The sequence below is a fragment of the Gnatocerus cornutus genome, chromosome 6 (genome assembly GCF_029298725.1).
Source record: "Gnatocerus cornutus isolate USDA-ARS CGAHR chromosome 6, icGnaCorn1.1, whole genome shotgun sequence".
NCBI lineage: Eukaryota > Metazoa > Arthropoda > Insecta > Coleoptera > Tenebrionidae > Gnatocerus > Gnatocerus cornutus.
Genome location: NC_142238.1, coordinates 6,268,716 through 6,290,121, shown reverse-complemented (window position 1 = coordinate 6,290,121; position 21,406 = coordinate 6,268,716). Strand labels below are relative to the sequence as shown.

The 21,406-nt window shown below is 36.8% G+C and overlaps 1 protein-coding gene across 1 annotated transcript in view; it reads left to right on the top strand.

The window, feature by feature from the left end:
• The first annotated feature begins 324 nt into the window (after nt 1-324).
• Nucleotides 325-21,406, top strand: part of LOC148172445 (EGFR adapter protein-like) — a 112,506-nt gene continuing 91,424 nt past the window's right edge. Inside the window, exon 1 of the mRNA XM_088038558.1 lies at nt 325-523. Coding sequence (XP_087894684.1) covers nt 485-523 — 39 coding nt within the window. The 5' untranslated portion in view covers nt 325-484. The remainder of the gene's footprint in view (nt 524-21,406) is intronic.

Below are 21,406 nucleotides of genomic sequence, written 5' to 3'. Positions count from 1 at the left end.
GTACGGTTTTTTGATTTTCATTCATCTAAAAATAATCCCTTGGTCCTTGCAGAAAGTGCAGCTTGTCCGAGTGAGCGACCGCTAACCGGTTCAGCCATCGAAAAGACAGCAAGCAGTAGTGTTAAGTCTGGTGCAGACCGCTTTCAGTTGCAGAAACGTCGTGGACGGTGTCGTAGGTGGCCACACCTGCCCGGGGCGCCCGAAGTTGACCGCAGTTTGAACCACGTGCAAGCAACTTGTTGCTGGCCCGGCCCGGTCCTGGACAAAACCTCAAAGGATATTTTTCTGAGGTTCCTCGTGTGATGTGTAGCGTTAATTAGCTAGTTGCCTTCCGAGTTGATTACATCTTCTGTTCGTGCTTGGTGGGGTTTGTGTTGTTATCGACAGGATAAATACAATTAGCGGTGATCAAAGTGAGGTGTAGAAAGCGATATGCTACCGTCTGCATGGTACGTGACCTTTGTGCGCGTTGTTCTTCAGAAACATGCCGGAAGGATTCCCTCGGACCTTTTCTGATGTACAGGTAATTCCTGATTACTATCACAATGTTTCCGAATCACGACGAGCAAATATTTACCCTTTAATAACGTTTACATGCACCCCCACCATTTAGTCGAAGACTTGAAACTTCCATTATACACTTTGGATATGTTGCGAACTCGAGTTCACACTAAACAAATAAATTTTGGAAATTCATTCGGTTTTGTGCCCTTTTCATAAATTACGCAAGATTGAACGCGTTTGCCCTTTAAACCCAAGTTTTGTTTTGAATAAACTTTCTCGTATTTATACTAGATAAATAAAGCACTTTTTATTTCCTTAGAAATCGATTATCGTTTCCCGGAAAGTACAAACAAGAAATTACCTGTAGAATATAGACAATATTTTTAACTACCGACATGTTGTTTATTGTTCGTATTATCTTCCAATAATTGTAGAGAAATTTCCTATTAACAGCACGTAAAGGATAAGGAATACTTGAGAAGGCGATAAAGTCTGAAACAGCAGCGTTTTATATGCCTTGGAATACCGCAAAACTGAATGTATCAGTAGATATGTTGGTTATGCACGCAACATTGCAAGTAAACTCTTTCCCTTATTTAATTATCCCAAACTCAAAGAATTTTTGTCTCAACAACTGATATGGTTTACCCCTTTTCAGCTCACTCTGTTATGATCAGAAGTATAATACATCCGCTCCAGCAGACCACATGTGAAAATTTTATTGACAAAGTAAACACTGTTTATTCATTTACTAATGAGTTCTTTTAATTACTGTTTATCAATTTTGGCAAGAATTTTCGCACTGAACTAATGAATGTACTTGGATAAAACTACATAAAGTTGGTTTAAGTGTATGAAGTATTTGAAAGGTGGCCTCTTGTGTGTATTTGTTCCTCGTTCTTTGTCGAACTAGAGTGGATCTTTGCAACCATCGGGTAACAAGAGCAGGACAAGTTTGGAATAAAACTTTCCACTCGGTCCTTTCCGAATCGTCGTTATCGACTACAGAATTGTAATGGCAACGTGTACCACTTGTACCCTCGCCGCCTCCACAACCCCAATGACAAAGTCAAAGCAATAATTTATGTATTGTACTTAACACGCCCCTGAAAAAACCGAACCGACCGAAACTTTAAAATTAGGAACAGTCATTTGAGTGGGCAAAAGCCTCCGGCAAATTTATTGGTTAGAACTAAGTTATTATTAAGTTTGCATTATCAAGTTAGTCGTTTGTTGTCGATTGTTCCCGCTTTAGCGAGTTTGGTTAGGGCCGGAGAGCGAACGCTTTCCGTCAACTCTTGGCATGCATTGGGAAACATAGAAAATCCATTAGACGCATCCAAGGATCTCCCCATCGAGACACATACACTCTGATATTGCCGGAATTTGGTTGATTGCCGCGTTCAAACTGATACAACTTCATTATTGTCGTTAAACGGGGTTTTACTTTTCATGCATTTTTAAACAGACGTTTCCGCCTCCGAATATGCAAATGGGGCGGCCTTGAACTGGGACAGGTACGGAATCTATGAGCCAAACGAAACTAATCTGCACGCTTCGCTCCTTCGAATTGAATCCCAAACAAGACGTTGAAGCACAAATTTGTTCCTTGCAATACAAATATATCTTTTTTAGGGACGGGAAACAAAATTGCAATCTATTTTCAAGTTACGCAAACAAACCTGATGCTCATTCAAAAATATATTTTACCTTAAATTATGTGTTTTCTATCATTCCCTTTGGCTACAGATGAAATAATTTACCTTTTCTAAAATTTTGTACTAAACATCGGACTTCCGGTCAGTCTTTTAGTCAAGTTGATAGAACGTTTATAAGAACTGCAACTTTGTTATTACCAGAGACCCAGAATTATAGATTGATTCTCAAAAAGATTTTTTTTTATATTTTTTTGACAAATAAATCTTTCTAATCTTCCCAATTGCTTTTTAACTACAACTACTAGAGTTACGATTTATTGGTTTACTTATCTGAACTAACAAAAGTTGGAAATCCCCTTTTACTTATTTATTTATTTTCTTGATGTGCAAGCTATGAAACACATTTTGATCGGCTTCGAATTGGTTGTTTAGTAACAAATTTTGCTGAACGAATTTTCTGGTGTTAGGTCACTACAAAGTCACTGAACTTCACTCATAAAAATTCCAAAGCTGCACCAGGAAGTCGATGATCACAAAAGAAAGCAGTAAATCATAAGTAGGTATATAAATTTGTGATGGCGCTGTTCAGATTCGCCATGACACTGGGTACCTATTGTATCAATTCAATGACCAATTTATTATAAATACAATCAAGATAAAAATGAGAAAAATGGAAATAAGAGATTGGCACACTTATCGCATATTCGATATTGTAGCGAGTTTGGTTTTTAAGTGCTTCAATCTAGCAGACAGCGCAAAAGTTTTGCGTTTATAATTATTTTAATTACGTAACAAGTCGAGTGCAAGCAGCAATAACATTTTGGCTCGTTTAGCTGAAAAGTTTCATTTGTAAATTTTCCTGCAGACGGAACCCCTTTCCCGCACTCGCATGCAAAATTAATTAATGCAATTTAGAAAGAGTGTACGTATTCATTCATGCTTATTTCTACATTTTAAACCGTCAAACCAGTTTCATAATGGTGACAATAAAGAATGACTTGAAAAGCAAACAAAAACTTTCATAAACGTTTTTGAAAGACAAACATTCTTCTAAGCGAGCCGCCATTTTTTCAGCGAGCTCATATTTCTGTGGATTTCTTACCTGTTTTTTGATGCATAATTAAGTCGCGCCGAGAAAGGGTTTAAATAAATACTTGGTATCTTATAGAGTAGTATCAATTTTGCGACGACAAAGAAAATAGTCGCGCGTTTCTTTGTGTGTAGACGTGTGGTGCGTGCTCGAATGCACTTCTTCGTGTTTAGTAGCTGCAACTGCTGATGACCAATTTTGCTCGGTTGTCCTATGCTTTATGGTAATTTAACAGCAGCGACTTGATATGAATATTTCAATTATTTTAGCAGTGGGATTCAAAGATAGGATTGTGTTGAGGGTAGCTCGTCTTTAAATGAGGCACGTCTCAGTGATTTGCCAACAGGGGAAGTGAGTGAAATAATGACGAATGTCACGCGTTGTCATAAGAAAAATGTTTACATGATGTAACGTTGAATTTACTACAGTGCTGCTTCTGGTTTAGCATGACAAAGAGGCGGCTTCTGTTTTTCTTTTTTGCTTTTGTGAACAACAAGGGTGATGAATGAAGGTAAATCGAGAGAGTGATTTCGTGGCGTTTTCTATAATCGGGTAGTCACGCATTGTGGTACGCGTGAGATGGTACTTGTTCGGCATTTGATAGCCGTTAAACGAGTGTCATGGATAACGGGGATCAGTAAATCACTTTGGTGACATAATCAAGAGATACTTCGAAGGTAACATAAAGGTTCATGTCACGATTTAAATTACAATTCGGGGAAACCATTAGTGAGACTTTTAAAATACTCCCGGATTTCGATAAGACGATACGAGGACGTATTTGTACTCTGCGTCACTGTAGAGCTACATTCACGTCAGGCTGGCTTGCTCAGAAAAGCTCTTTCAACTTTGACATCAAATATGTAAATAATATCGCATCCTCCTGTCGGTAAAACCAACGGTATTTATTTAAAATCAATGATGCTCTTAAAACTTCCACCTCACACTCGCATTGTCTGGTAAAATGTATGTACCAGGTGTTCCAAGATTCTGTCGAGATACGGCAAGCCACTATTAATCTCTATTTTATTTCTTCCTGCTGAAAAATTTTAACGACTCTTCTTATCGCTAATCAATGCAATTAAAACCGTGCAAACGTGGGCACAAATGTAAGATTCTTGACACAAAAGACCTCGCATAAATAATGTAAAACTTTGTCGTACCTTACAAACCTCGGATTATGTTATATTATTATTACACACACGAAGAATTTTAGACAATGAACAAATGACCATGATATTCACAATTTCAACAAAAGAGCCGATGGATCACACAGCACTCATCTTGCATACCAAGCAAAACTTTTATGTTTACATTTAAATATTTCCCAGTATTGTTTTCCTTCATTCTAATTTAAATATTTAAAGATACCTTAGACAGGATGCAAAAAGAAACAGTTTTCTTTGCTCTACTTCTAATTAATTATTCTTTAAAGGAAATTTTGGGCAAATGAGTTCCAGAGTATAAGCAAGTTTGAATGCTTTCAGAAGTGAAGTCCTGCAAACTGACCGGTCTTTGCTCAGATGTTTGTTGTGACTTCCAAGAGTTGATTCTTATTCAACTTTAATTAAATGCATCAAACACATTTGAAAATGTTTTACAATTTTGTCTTAAACTTGCTGTTGTTTCCTGTGGTTTTTCCACTTGTGAATAAAATTAAACCGCTAACAACTTACCTTTTCCATGGTAAAGAATAATTTTAACAGTCTAACTTCACTCACTCACAAATGATTTCGCCACTTTTCTTTTTCATCATTTTCTTAGTTATTTAATTGACGCGCAGTCAATTAAGAATCTCTGATAAAAAATTACAACACAAAACCTGTGTTACATTTTTCGAAGTTTGTCGCCAGTTCCATTCGACATTATCTTCTTTCAAAAACTGCGTCTTTTGTTCCCTGATATCTGACTACTGGTAACTTGGTAAGTCGATAAATATTTTATCACTTACTCTGCACGAATTTAATTAAGCAGAGATGTAGAATATCTGAGAGAAATATGAACTTATTGAAGCGTAACTGAAAACCACAGTGCAAGAGAAACTAATGAACTCTAACAGGAGTTCTTTGCCGGTATCGTCCTTTTACAGATTTAGATAACGTATGCTAGTAGCACGGAACCGCATCAAGAAGTTACCAACAAACGCATTGGACAATAATTTGTTTCTTTTTTTCTTTCATCGCATTTACTTAATTTTCGAACGTTCGAGTTTGTTTTAGCTTTTCGCGAAAAAAGTGATTATATAACTCCCATCCGCACACAAGAAGAATATCTTTATAGAAATCACAACAGCGATGGCGTAAAATTCGATAAAGCCATAAACGTATTTCAAACGTTCGTGTATTGAATATGTCTGAGAAATGAAATCGATTTGTTATTTGCCTAGACGAAACCTGGCACGTCCATTTTGAAACCGTTTTATTTATCGCGGAATTTTGACGAAGACTGAGAGTTCTTTATCTTTGGAAACAATATAGATCTCCGATTCCATTTAAATTCCGCTTTGCCACAAAGGACATTCAGGCTCGTTTGAATAGATTTGAGCAAGCTTATCTATAATGCTTGGCAGAATTGCATAATGTTTGGTTAAACTATAAACGATTAGACCAATAAAGGTTTTAGAGTTGGACCGATAAACGACATGCAAAACTGGTTTAATTAAGATAGACGACATGCTATTATCTATCCGATTTTGCTTAGAGCTTCGGTTGGCGACGTGTGATTTTATTCGTCTCAGTCGAACCTCTTCTCATCGCAAAGACATGAGCCATGAAACTACTTCTTTGTGGCATCTAATTTTAAAGGTGAATTCACTAAAGACTCGTTAGTTCTCTACAGGAGATAACTTTTAATGCGCTGCGTCGAAAATTCCTGCCTCCCTCTTTTGATTCCTCTAATTTTTTCTACCCGGATATCACTGACGCTCGATCTGATCCATTAATTCTGTTACCCCAAAAATTCACCGGGAAATATTCACAGGGTCAGAATGTAAATAAATTTCTCTGCAATTAGACTGAGTGCACAGTCGACCAGCGAAATGAACGTCTAATAATACCAATAGAAAATTCATAATATGCAGCGGAAATGCGATACTGCTTCTAGTCTAGATACTCTTATCTTCTTAGTTCCCAATAAGACGAAATCAGATGAACAGAGAATCGTATAATTAGTTGCGGGGCTAAAACTTTGTTCGCAACTGAAAACCAGCATCCTGACATAAATGCGGGGACCGAAATAAAAAACTACGTCGTGATGAACTTCCATTAACTAACCTTTGTAAACAGTTCTTTTGCTTCACTAATTCCGAAAATATTACAACCCATTATCACAATATTAAGTTAAATTTAGTGGCCATAAAAGTGCCCCATAAAGATTGGTTAATTCCGTTCCATGGACAGGCTTAATTGAGGTTATGTACTTCTTGTTTATAGTTTTACAAATTAGGCTAAAAAAATTTAATAGTCTTAAAACTGGAGATTACTTCTTGAGATCTTTATTATCAAACCGGCTTACCACAAGTGATTTGTATATCCCAAGGTTCCAATAATCTTGATCACTTATTGGGATAAAAAATTTGAACTATCGGGAGGTCAGTCACCATGTCTAAAAATATAGAAAAATGACCACTTAAAAACTAACAAAGTTGACAAGTTCACAATTAATTTTACTTAACAGCCGTTCGCCGATGTTAGACAGCGTTTTAATAAACGATTAATGAATAATGACTTTGCTGGGTGCTGCAAAGTTAAAGGGGCACTCATTAAATTATTTAAGACTGCTAATTTTCACGGCTGATTAGACTTGAATTGAATGAATATTTTCTATTTACTGCAAATGTTGGAGCAAAACGTAAAATGTGAAACAGCTCTGGAGGTAAATCACGCGATGTCCGCTCTCCGGATCGCTATCTTGTCCAAGGTGGCCGCAAGTAGTTACCGCCCTTCTCCTTAGCTCCTGTTAAGTCAGATAACAGGATAACGGCCTGTCGCCGCCGGCCACTTTAGGTGCCCGCAAATCCCACTTGTAACTTACGCCTTGGATGCCCGCGATAATCCCGGCTTCAATAACAAATGCTCCTGTATCTTATAATCTGATGCGGTGTGCTGAAGACCGACTTTTTAGCAAGGCTAATCTCCATCACCATGTCTATTTTTTACTAATTTGGGACGTATATTTCAAAGACATCTCTCGGGGGGTAGAGCCCGAGATTTGTTAGAGTCAGGGTTTGTGTCTTTGGCCCATTTTCCCAATCCCCCGCATTAATTCTTACTCGGCAAGTAATATGAAAAATCCAGGATCGTCCTGGACGATCCGACAAGACATTCACGCCCGTAACGAGGATATAAAGTCCGCCCAGATGATTTACTCGTAATTCCGGGACAATATCAGGATGTCTCTCGGATCCCGGCGATGTTTTTCTATATTTTCCGGAGGAAAAAGGTCTGCAAAAAATCTTAATATGATATATCCTTTCGTAGGGAGGCGCTCGAGTTGTGCGCTGCGGGTGCACCTGGGGCTCTTGCCCTGTCAACAAACCGTGCCTTGCACATATATGCAGGTAAACAGGTTTGGATCGGTGACCTTCGTACGCGTACACTCCTTGCAAACGATACGCTTTCATTTAAATTCGAGAACAATCCGTTTTTGTCTCTTGGATTCGATTAAAGTTGAGGCCATTGCCCACAGACACTGATGCAGACGCGGAGAGAGAACCGATAACTCTAGCCCGGAGCCAAGGAACCGAATTTCCTCGTTGTGTGTGTGTGTGCACTTTCGTAATTGACGACGTTGCGGCATTGCAGATCCCGCACACAGATAAAACTTACAGAAACATGTTTAGGCAAATAAGAAAGCTTTAATGGACCGCCACGCAAGCAAAAGCTCGCTAATAAGCAGCTTACCTAACTCTAGCTTAGGATGCTCGTCCATATTGAAAATCCATTAAAGCTCAGCCACACCAACTAACTAATTCGGAGCTCGCAAAAAGTACAAATTTGAATTCCTTTAGTCTTATCACTTCATCAGTGTCCGCGTCTTTGTCCAAAATTATATCCAGAAGAAACCGAGCGTCTTTTGAAGATAAATCTAAATAATAGCACAGAACCGTAATTACGCTGGCAGCAAATAAATTTTACCTTACTTTAGAAGTTAATTGTTCCTTAACTGTGTCTGTGGAGTCTGTCGAGATTTGTGGTTGTCCGCGAAAGAAAAAGTTCCAAGCGTGTTGAATTGACGACTGATGAATTGATCTGAAGAGTTTCGTGGAAATTCATAATTAGAACAAAGCTGATGAAAAATATTAAGAGAAGTATAATTTTACTGGAAGAGATTATTTGGAGTTGAAATGTTTATGGAGAAAAATCCTTAATTAATTTAGTAAGTAGAGATAATTAAAGCGTTTTCTAACTAAAGCAATTGGAACGAGCTTATTGGATTACATCTTGCTCGACATCACACAGAATCGAACGACTGTCTGCCGTTTGGGCATTAATAACCTTTTTCGCTCATTAATGGCTGACATAAATTTTCTCTAAAGCCGTTTGCGATTCCAATAATTCACCGGTTCTTTCTCTACTTTCTTTAGAAATATTCATCATGAATTGCTTTTTATGTAGCTATTTAGCATTTCGGCAAGTGAAAAAGCACACAGAGGTACTTAATTAAAAATGTCAGTCCTTGTAATGCCCTGAAACCACTGGGGTGTCATTTTGGCATCGGTTTAGTTCAAAATGAACAGCAGAAGAGCCAGAGTAATGTGTTGGCGAAGAATTAGAGCGGTTTTTTAACAAATGGCATGCTGATTTATGTATCCATAATAATCTTGTGCGGTCGTATGTCTTGTGGGAATGGCCTCGAGAAGTGTCCCACACTAAAAAAAGCAAAAAAATTCTGCTCATAAACGGGTCACCGAATCCTCTACTTCGATAATTCTATATGATAACTCATTTACGTCTCAGTCTCTGGGCGATCGCTCGTCGGGATCTTTATTTTGTAAAACAGAGCTGAAGCAGAGAAGCACACGAGTCCGTAATAGGATTGTGCAGCAAAGCAATGATCTAATAAAGCAAGCACCTCTGGGATTTGTTCAGCCGTGAGTCGTTTCACCTCGAATCAATTTTGTAATTAGGGCGTCGGAGTGCGGTCAGTCGTGCGTCCCCCGGTAATTCCTTGATTGGGAAATAACTCGTTAGTCAAGAACAGACGTACGCGTAATTCCCGGTTTAAATGATCGCCTCTTTGCGAATTCCTCGACCCTTTGTTTGCTTCAATATAATGGCCCGAGATGCAGCCGGATTCCACTTTATTATCCGACAACGAGGAAGCCCTCGACCGTGTGACGGTTTGGACAACGATGATCTAACTCTTCGGATCGGGCCTAACGACAACGTCTTCGCAAACGGAATCATTTATTTATGCCAACAGCTGGACACGACCGGGCTCATGAATTAAAGAAAAATGCTGCGTCTTTGCGGTCGCACCTAGGACAGGTAGGTGACACTGTTATCTTAAATTTGACGGCTGTCCCTTGCTCACTGTCAAATTCAATTTGCAGTGGACATCTACTTTGTGTAATGCATACAAACCAATCAATTTTGACCATGTATTCTGCTGAGACTACCGCAAAGATCATCGATAATGAATTTGATCAAGCACACTTCGTGGAACCAATTCAGTCGGTATATACGGATGATTTTACTATCATATAGACGAGGGGATGACGATGGCGCATCAGCAATTCTATTGTCACACTGTCCTTTCTTTGAAAAGCATCAAAATTATCGGATTAGAGACACATTATGAGCTCTATCTATAAATCAGACCACACATTACACAAAGATTTGTTCCGTTTAGTAAATCCATAATCAAGTTAAAGTTGACATGACTTTGATCGGTCTTAAACAGTTTAATGTTTCCTGTACATGTGCGTTATGCATATGTTCATTTATGACTTGTGTTACGAGCATGAATAAATGAATACTAATAAAACAAAATAATCAATACTAATATATGTACGTAAACTAGGCCATTTCACCATTTCCGTGAAACTGTGCTCTTTAAATATGTAGTGCGCAAGTTTAACTGGTGGCAGAACTTGTCACTAGGGACAATCAGCCAAAGTGATTTTATAGCCAAAAATCCAAAAAATATTACGATCACATCCAAACCACTTACTTTGATTTTACATTTTCAAGGCCTCTGAAATTTGTTATTGAGTAACCAAAAAATCCATAAAAATCTATAATTATAAAGGATAATAAATCCGTTAAAATAGGAAATTTTTAAAATAACAACTCTACAATTTTGGGGATGATCGGAAAAATCGAACTATTTGTTTGTTTACCTAAAGTTTCAACCAACTCATGGTCACTTGTGTTATTTATTAATTGAGTGTCAATAAAATATATATTTCAATTTTAACGGCCTTCGTTAAAAGATTCTTAACCATTAAAGTAAATGCTTGAATCGTCAGGACTTTTTTAAATTTCATTTGATACGAGTAAAAATCGCTTCTAAACGAGATATGCTATTTGAAGTGGGTTGCTCGGCCATCAGACTTGACATTTCAGACCCGTTATAAGGATCATGTCAACAATAACGTAATTAATCTTAATCATCAACCTTTGATAACTGGTCAAGTGACACGCTGCAGATAATAACTCTCTCTTGATTTCTGTGGAAAAATTCTTCAAGTGAAATACTCGAGTTAATGGTACATACAAACCATTCAAAACGCCATCAAAAAATTAAAGTAAATTCTTTGGAACGAGGAAGCCAACGATTTCACAGGGTCAATGTTTTGTAGTGAAAATCTGCATGAAAACGAACCTATAATAAATTTTTTGTGGTGTTAATTGTGTGTTGTGAACGAACTGCGAAGCGTAAACAATGTCGAAGCACCCTCCAGCAATAATGAAACAAAAATAATTACCGATGACTGAAAAAAACTGAACGAATATCTGCAATTTCGACTTAAAAACCTTACACGAGGTTTGAAATTGGAATATTCCCCCCTCTGCATCGATCAAAATATATCGCCAGGTCCACACTTCGCATAAGCTCTGCAACAGCGAACATGAAAATCGGTTAGGTAAAAGAGCATTCAGCACCATTTGCGTTGAGACAACATATTCAGTGCAATCCTCCTAAAGCCTCGACTTGACGATCATATGCACTCTTTTAGACGCTGCCGTCGACTTTATCATTTTAAGAAGCTAGCGCAAGATACGTTTGTGTCACCGCTTCTGATCCCAGAAGTCCTGCAAGTATTGGATGTTTCGTACTAAATCTCATTTTTAACACTCCATTATTCCTGAAAGCGTGTACGCTATAACCTTGTATAGCGTTCGTTTCGAACACTTTTTTCCAACCAAACGTTTCGGAATTCGATTTGTACATAAAGCTGGGTTTAAAAGGGGTAATCTTCCATTAACGGGCCTAATAAAGGGCTTTGTCTGGCCATGTTTTTAATTTCGTACAGGTTGTGTTTGTTATGTTAGGTTATCCTACAAATGAACTACAGAGAACTTCATCCTTGTGACCTGTGCAGTCTTCATGTAATTTACATTAAAATGGAAACAGCTATTTGAAGTCCATGTACAATCATAATTACCGTCGTAAACAAGAGATTGCTGGGTGTAAGTGCCATGCAGAAATACATAATTTCTGCAAACCTATGGACACGACCAAATAAAATCTTCGACACATTAAAAAATTCAAGCAAGATTTTCGCTACGTTTTAATTCTAAACATTTAAACTGTTCGCGGAATTTTTACGTGTGGCCATATGGATCGCACTAGAATTTTATTGTGGCAGGTTATTTTATCGTTACAACGTGTGAAGAAATTTACATTTAAAGAGAAGCGTTGCGTTAATACAATGTTGTGTATAAACGTTCGTCTGAGCAGATATAATTTCATGAATATGAATTTTTCGCAGAGGTAAATAATGAATTTCTTTTATTCGGGGCGCATTGCTGTATTTAAAAAATGTGGCAAATAAGAACGTTCCATTGTGCTACCTTTGCAAAAAAATAGGTCGCTTACGCCAAATGAATGAACAGGAAGGAGAAAATCTAAGTAATGAAAGAGAGGTCTCGGGGTCAAATGGGGATGTAAAATTTAAAATTTGGTGTTTAGTGTTTGGGTCGATTAATATTTCGTTCTGGTATGATTTGAATATTTATCGGGAATTTTAAATTAGCTTCATTTATAAGATGTTTAAAATGGATAATTTATAAACTGCTTTTTGTAGTAATGAAGCGTTTTTGGTAGAAAATTGAATTATGCTTCAATTGCTTCTTGAAAAATGTTTATAAACGGGTCACAAATGTTTTCGTTGCAAAATGAATATAAACATAATAATTTGATGATCTGATTTATTAATAATGAACTTTATAAACATTATTGTTTGAATGCACCAAATGATGTTTTCCATCATTCTGAAGCTTCATACTATTTGTTATAGAGTTAGTTTAACGGGTGTTTGTTGTACGATTATGCCTGTTACAACATAAATAAAGTGGCATTCATGATGTAATCAATACGAATGTATCAAGTGCGTTGAAGCCAGAGATTGTAAAATAAATGCTCTTCCATATTGTCATCACAGACCCATAATTCATAAACTCAATCTACTGGGGTAACATGAACGCACAGACTCAAAGTGCATTTTAAAATGTGCACTAATCAGCCCGCGCTACGTCGTGAAAGAAATTACATTAAAGAGTCTGACCCTAGTTTTGCCCAGACAATGCTTTATAGTAATTGTGTTTCCTTTCCCTTAACGACTTTAACTTCTAAGTCCCCGGGAGCATAGATATGGCCTAAGAACACTATTAGTAGCCGCAACTCATTCGTTATTTATTCGGGTAGCAGAGATTTATGTTGCATCCGCATCACACCACACATAGGAATGTGGTGGGAAGAAATTTTCTGATTTTCTTGACCCTTCCGTGTTCCGAGAATAAAATTAATATCCTTTCGCATAATAAATGTGTGATTTATCAAAGGTCTTCCCGGAATCATCTCGTGTAGCTCTGAGTGCGTGTCTTATAAACAATGATGACTTTGCCCGATCCAGTTATGCAAATAAAAGAAAGCGACAACCCGTTCCAGATTAATGTAACTGCAGGCCTTAAAGAAATTCTTTCATGCTCCTCAAAAGATGTCTTTAAAATGCCGACCTTTAATTATTGTTTATTGTTAGGCTTGGCGCGTTAATTTATCTTACTTATAGCACATGTCGTGTGTCGCTTTTCCAAAATCGCTTTCACAGTCAATCGAGTCGCAGATGTTCTTCCGATTGATGATATTGATCCATTTCTTGATTTGCTCTATATTGTTGAAGGGTTTGTGAATAAATTTAAGAAATTGACTCGAACTGAATTGCTTTGTAGACTGGTAATCGTAGGGAGAACGGAAAATTTTCATACATGAAACAAAATTAACATCTCAACGAAGGTGCAAACCGCAAATAAGAAGAAGGGATAACCGATGAAGCGCCGCTAATGAAATGAGATGGAAAGGGGTGGGCCACGTCTGCGTGCAGTTAACGACTGTATATAAATACATAAAAAGTTGAAATCATTCAGTAATTATGTTGGCCACTTAACGATGTTTAACGTGGTGGAATCATCATCATGACATAAACAGCTAGAACCGTATTATTACACACACCTGCAAACTGTAATCAGCTGCACGTCATGTTGGCAAATTAAAGCGGATATTTTCTCTGGTTCCTCTTTACACAACACCACATCGAATTAAGATTAAACAACCAAATTTTTGAGGGTCCTAAAAGGGTTAAACCTGCGTTTCCGGAAAAATTAGGTGGCACACTCTTTTAAAATTTGGGGCCCGGAGTCTGAATTTTTGTTTATTAGAATAGGAGTTTGATGTTTAAAACGCATTTGAAATGCGTTCTTTGTAAATTGTTCGACCTTTTCAAAGGAGATTCTACTGTTTAATTTAACTTTGCCTTCAAGTAAAGCAGTCTAAATAAGACACTCCGAATCTCATTTTGTTGGTTAATGATACTGATCAAGAAGAAAAGCGCGGAAGCTGAAGAGAAACAACCAAAAAACCTACAAAGACGTCAGATTCAACTTTTGTCTTTTGAGTGTTTCAATCGAACCTACCTGCTACGCTTCAGTATACTTTATCGACGAAAAAATCTTCGGAATGATCAATCATCGGTGACTTTGTTCGTTACGATTGTCTGTAGTAATCGGCCAGCTGCTCGTAATAACAATACGGCGTGTTCCAAGTTTTAATGAAGTCGCGAGAAGGGGGCACGCTTATTAAGGATGCTTGAATCGTGCCGGGGCTGTTTATATCTGTTCGTTTCGTCGGTGGTAATAGGGTGAAGAAGTATGGCTCACTTGAACGTGGCGCGGTGTGCAGTTGCGGTTTCCTCTTCTCGGATGCCGCTGGAGGTCAAAGCACTGCGGACCTTTGACCGCTGGGAGATGATTTCATCATTCAGCCTGTCCACCCCCCGCAGTTGCGGTCTGCACCACCGCCGCATTCCCGACCACTAGTAGCCACAGACGGCCGCCCTCTTGACATCGCGGCTGAACGAAACACCCAAGAATAACCGTTTTGTCTTGTGGTTTGCACACAAAACCTGCACGCCAGGGGATGAGAAAATTTTCAATGGAAATTATTAACAACAAAAAAACTAGATCTATGACCTTTTGGTGGCTTTGAAAGCTATAGTTGATGTAATAAAAAAGTGGGATTGGAGACGCCAAAAGGAAACCAATAAATTTGTATTTACAGAAATTCGTTGTGATTTCCGAATGCGCATTTGTGGTGGCTTAAGCCTAAAATTATATCACGTATTGTAAGCGGTGTTGCGTGAAAAACAGCGATCTAAAACTCGTCGAGATTACTTAGCAATTTCTCTCACGTCGAAGGAGGAATTACGAGAAGAAAAACAATACTACAGGGGGAAAATGTTTGAGCAGCAACAACCGAAGAAGAAAAGTCAATAATCGAGGTTATGTGTGTTGAAATTGTCTTAAAACAATAAACTTATTGATGTTCAGAATCAGGAAAATGTTTCCGAGGTTTCAAACTTGAAGCAATTGGTTCCGAAAGTGTAAAATAGTAATTAGCACGGTTATAATTACCCTGATAGACTTAATGATGGTAGTGAATGTATAATTTCCATTTGCTAGATTACCTCCTCTCGTGGTGAATATTTGAGGTCCTGTTGTCTTAACAGACGATTTGGCAAGTCTGATGTAGCACATTATTAATTTTTAACGAATTTCAATAAATTATAAATAAGCCCAAGAAGGAAGTCGGGTCGATAAAAACAATTTCCTTTTACGATCCATCAAAACAATGATTTTGCTAATAGTCGTAGGGCAATTGGAGATTTCGCCACGGCGAACTGCACAGTTCCTAATTTAAATTCTTCAGATCGGCATTATTTATATTGCATTAGCTTCCGTTCGAAACGCTCGCTATCCCGATGCACAGACAAACAGACTTCGGCCGAGAGTTCATTAATTTCCCAATGAACAGCTGTGAAGGCGGCCCTCGTGTTACTGCCGCTGCGTGCCCGTCTTTTAGATTTATGTCTGTTGCTCTAGGTTGGAACAATCTAAACTCTGCCGAGAATCATCAAGGGTTTGTAAAGGATTTCAATTTTTTAAAACTCGACTGCTCCGGGAGAAAATAAATGGTCTGCAAAAACGGACACATTCTCCTCTGATGACTTCGGTGCTATTGCGACTTCTGGACCAAGATTCTGACGGCCACATTTTAAAAATTTATCTTGGTACAAACGAAGTGCACGAAAGCTTTATGATGCCAAGACCAGTAGTTCCGGAAATCACAAGACAATGTTTATATGCAACTTTTTACTCGAAGAAGAGGGATGCAGACACCGAGACAAAACCTATAATTTAAATTAAAACTACCCAACTAAGCCGGCAGCTTTATACAGTCGATACAGAACGAATTTCCAAGGAAAACGACTCTAATCTTGCAACTGTAATCAATAGTTAAAAGGAAATAATTTTCCGTAATTTAATGAGATTTTCACGTTTCGCGAAGCTCTTATGGAATAAGGTCAGCTCAAATGCAACGAGCAAAAAGTATGACCTTCAGTAAAAAACGGATTAAATTGTTTGCCGGCACTTACAAGAAGATGTTTCTATGTTAAATAGTCTTGTTAGTATATTGCACTATAAAGGAACTGTTATAATTAGCGGAGTTTTCCAGTGAAACTGCAGTCTTAGGGGAGGGGAATCATAAAATATCGTAATATACTCAAGCAATTTGTTTTCATTAGATGACTATAACACTGAGCAGCAGACACTTTTGCGTATTTACTGCTTAAATAAAAGGCAATTATATGGGAAAAGTTTGTCTCTCTTTATTAATTAAAGTGACTTTTTCTCTTGTGTTAGATATGCTACGCAATCTCTTTGCGCTTTGAGACGGAGGGAATTACAGTCCGATACCTACTGTGTAAACGAGAAATTAATTTCATTGTTTCCAAATTGTGCCTTACGGTTTTAGCATATTCTCCGTAAAACCAACACGCAAATTTTACCCGGAAGTTTGCAAAAAATATTCAAATTTGATGTACCCTATATTGTTATTTGCTTTAGAATAATAAAAATTTATTAACGTTTTAAAATTCTACAGCTGCTTTTATTAAAACAGTATGTTGAAAATTTTGTTATTCTCGGAGGGAAGACTTCTGCACTATAAGACACTGGTTGCTTAACATTGCAAGAGAATAACAATTTTATACTGCTACATGTTTTGTTCAGACACTATGACTGTTTCTTGTTAGTTTTATACAACTTATTTCAAGCAAATCTAGAGTTCTTTATTAGCAAACTTTGTGTTAAGTGAAATCAGGATGTTTCTTTTATTTTCTCCGGGAGTCTGAAAAATAAATTAATTTCAAACAACAAGATATGTTTTTGCTTGTTCTTACCTGTAATTGTGTGCTCATTTGGTCTTAATAGTGAATCAAAGGAATCAGATTTATTGTTCAGTTATTTGCCCGTGTCGTGCGTTGTAAATTGCCGCAGTGCAATACTGTGGGTGTCACCTTTATTTCTGACCAACCTGTATTTTCTACAACCATAAATAACACAAAACAACAGGTTCACGTTGCCATTTTAAGTGAATTGGTTTGTCACGTTCCAATACGATTTACTGCTGATGGTATTTTACAACAATTTGTGACTACAATAACACTAAATCAGCGTTTGTTGCTACAAATGTAGCAACGTTAAAGTATTTCCATTTTCCTATTAGTATCACCAACTCATTTATTTCCAAGAAATCTCGAAACACTTTTCAACGGATAAGTTTCGTATTTCGAGACTTCATCCTTCACGTACTACAAGTTGTCGATCCTCCGGAATTAGAAGTCCATATAACTCCGGTCGCTTTGCTGATAACTTTCGATCACAAAAGCGGCAGACCCGGAGCGGATGGAATATATGTGTAGAGCAACATTGTGCTGAAATCGACATAAAATAAAGCGGGACCCCGTAATACGTCTTATGATAAGAATAAGAAACACAATCTTGACGAACGCGAAACCCGAGATGGAGCTGATATAGGATACTGACTCAACTCATGTAGAACCGCCAAACAATGACGATTTGATTGGACGTTTACAGCGGTGATAACACAAATAGACCTCTTCTGCGATCATCACAACTCATCCACCGCCGATCGGAGGCGTAAAAATGCTCAAATGGTTATTTTACTGTTGCTACATCTATGTAAAGATAAAGAATAATGCCATTAAAGAAGTTTTAAGAATAAATTATTCATCCAGTTAAAATTTCGGTATTTTATATATATTTTTTAAAAATGGTGGATGCGCTGGGTTCAAATGCTAGATTATTCTTCTTTTATGAATTCGTTATGTGTCTATTTATTAAGATACCACGTCATTATATGGATGGCCATAGAAAGTAATTTGTAAGATAACATTAAGTGACTATCTGAAATCTAAGCTTTCACCCCACAGATACATTTCTTTCTTTTCAGAAGATAACAGCGAGACTATAAAATCTTTAAATCATCACGAAGACTTTCTGGAACAACTAACAAGTTAAAGTGCAATGACACGGTCTTATTAACTTCATACTAATATGGTGATCAGATTCAATTGACAGAAAGTATTGTAATTGAAATTCTGTTTTAAATGATGTGACAACGATCTGATCAGTAGAAATTAAAATGTCAACTTTTTAGAGCAGTTTCTGAAAAAATAAAAATTTAATGACAAAAAAATTTGAATAATTAAAAAGTTTAGTCTCTAAAACATTCAAAGGTTTAGATGATTTGTTTTTGCAAAAAATCCAAAAAATACCAATTCAATATTTAGGCGATTTTTTGTAAATTTTTAATTATTCTATTTGCCATCAGCAAGAGAACAAATGCGATCCCTGATTTAATAACGAATTTTAGTTCATCATTAACCATGCAAAAGAAAAGCTATAAACGTCGCTTTCGTTTTTCAATGTTTTATTCATTCTATTTAGCATTTTATTACTCATGTGCTCTTTTTTCGCAAAAACCTGACACCTTAAATCGTAAATCAACATCTTTCATTCTTTATTAACAGTATAAAACATAGTCGAAATGCTTGCTCATTATCTAAATGATTTTAGAGTGCCTCAATAATAAATAAATTTTAGTAAAAACGTAAATATCACTTTAAGAGCAAAGTAACAGTTAAATAGGTGTGCGTATTTGCATTGCAACTTCGTGAAGAAATAGCAAATAACAAAACCTTTATACTGAAAATAAGGTCAAAAAGTATTGGCGAAACAATGCAGACTTTATGCATGACGCGACGAAATCAATTAGTTTCAAGTAAATCGCTATTTTGTTCACAGATTTTTAAAGAAATTTGAGAAAAACCATTTCAGTAAACTCCTTTATGTAACATAAAAATTAAGATTTAACGCGAATTTTCATGGTAAAAAGCAAGTTGTGTTTGGACGAGTTTTCTTTAACCCCTAAAACTCAACCACTTATATAGCCAAGACAATAAAAGTCAAGACATCTGTACTTTTTGTTGGTTTTAATTAAAATTATATTTTATGCAGTGTAACAACGACATTCTTTTAATTAATTTTACGAATCTGTACTCATTACGTTTGAGAGCTTAAAGCAGTAAGAGCGGTCTGTAATAAATAAAATCGACTAAGTTCGCACGGAACGCTGTATTACCACTGCAATGTTGAACAAAGAATCTTTTGGAGAGGTGGGTTTTTGAAAAGGTGAACACACACGAATTTACATACACTAAGTTGAAATCGAATGAAACTTTACCGGTATCGTTGAGTAAACTTCAATTTGCTCTAGGGATTTTCTGCTTTATTTTACGGGACGGTTTTAAAATGTATACTTTGGTTTAATTGATCAGTTTGGCAATACTGAAATAAAAGATTTCGCTTACAATTAGATTTGCGAGCCATTAAACATTAATCTAGAACATTAAGGTCTTAAGATTTTGAAGATTGGATGTTGAATTTACGATGGAGATAATACCCTAGATCGAGAGGATGCTTCTCCTAAATTATTGAACCGTTTCCGGATCGGTAAAAATAGTTCTGTGTCTAGAGAGAACGTTAATAGGTTGCATAATAGAACCGCCAGCGACAGTGCGGATTATATTTTAATAGATGTCCAAAAAACGTTCGATGAGCCTATCTTCTCTTTAGTTTTACCTTCAACAATGAGAAGTAATAAGGAAAATTGCAATAATGAGATCGGGAAACTGAAATGAATTTTTATCGGTATTGTATTTGCCTATACAATAGGAATGCTAATGCATTTTCATTGTCCGTCGGACAGCTCATCTTCTTTTTATTGCCTCTTTGAATAGTCCAAAAATTATATGGAAAGACGTACCAAATAAATTCCTCTAGAGAAGCTCCCAAGAAATGAACAGTTTATTTTCATAGGTAACTATGTTGATTTAACTTCATATAAAGTTGCCGCTAGACGGAACTTTAGTTTGGCTAAGAGAAAAGCAGCCGGCAGATACATTTTGTCATAATTAAACGCTCGCAGGAGCTTAAAGCTACGAACTAAATTTTGCATTTAAGATACTTTGTAAGAAAAAGCACAGCTTTATTATGTATCTGAAATGCGTTTAAGGATATTTAATGCGCTCTGAATTAAAGGGAATGGGATGACACTGTACTTTCCTGCACTCAGCTCTGCTAAACAGTTAACTATATTATCAACAGAACTCCAATTTGCTACACGAACTATCAAAACATTTCGGATAATTTGGTCCCCATGCACGTTTAACATCAACTTCATTTAATCAATTCCCATATTCACTAACCAGTTCCTGCCTCGGTTACAGATTAAGTGAAGGCCTCAAAAATTTTTGCTTCGTGACACAGCGAACGTTTATTTTTATTTCCAAGTAAAAGGGTTGTTTTTCTTTAATTCCCATACCCACGAATCCAACAGCTTCATTGGTGCTCTTTTAGATCATGTAGAGTTTATGATAATTTAGTTGTAATCACCAAAATTACAATTTATTCCCAAACACCATCATCAGAGCAATGATTAAACAGTTTAATCATCGCTCTGATGATGATAGCATTGCTATCGAAACGCGCGTCAGCATTTTTTGTCAAAATTTGGTGTTTGGGAATAAATTGTAATTTTGATAATTTGTCAACACCAAGAATTGATCCAATAAATTTTCTTTGAATCTAGTTGTAGGTATCTACCACAACAATATGCAAAAAATACCATCGCCAGCGATTACCAGATTTGCACGTAATTCACTAAACTGCATCGCGCGCCCAACAAAATAACGTAATGCAGATTCAGCTGGCCAGTTTCATGCCATTTTTGCTCCGAAATTAATTATTTCGGTGGAAAATGCGATTGCTGCCGGTCATTCGAGTTTTTCGGAACTGGAGGATGAGTGAAAATTGAGAATGAAAGCACTTTATTATATTAAAAACGTTGAATGACCCTCTTAATTTGCGTTCTACTCCATGACGCATAATCGTATCGAAAATGTATCAGATTTTATTCAGACTCTCTAAATATTCAACAATTTGTGGCGTAGCAATCATGATTTATGCACGTCACATAAATACAATGACACTAATGGCTTAATATAATT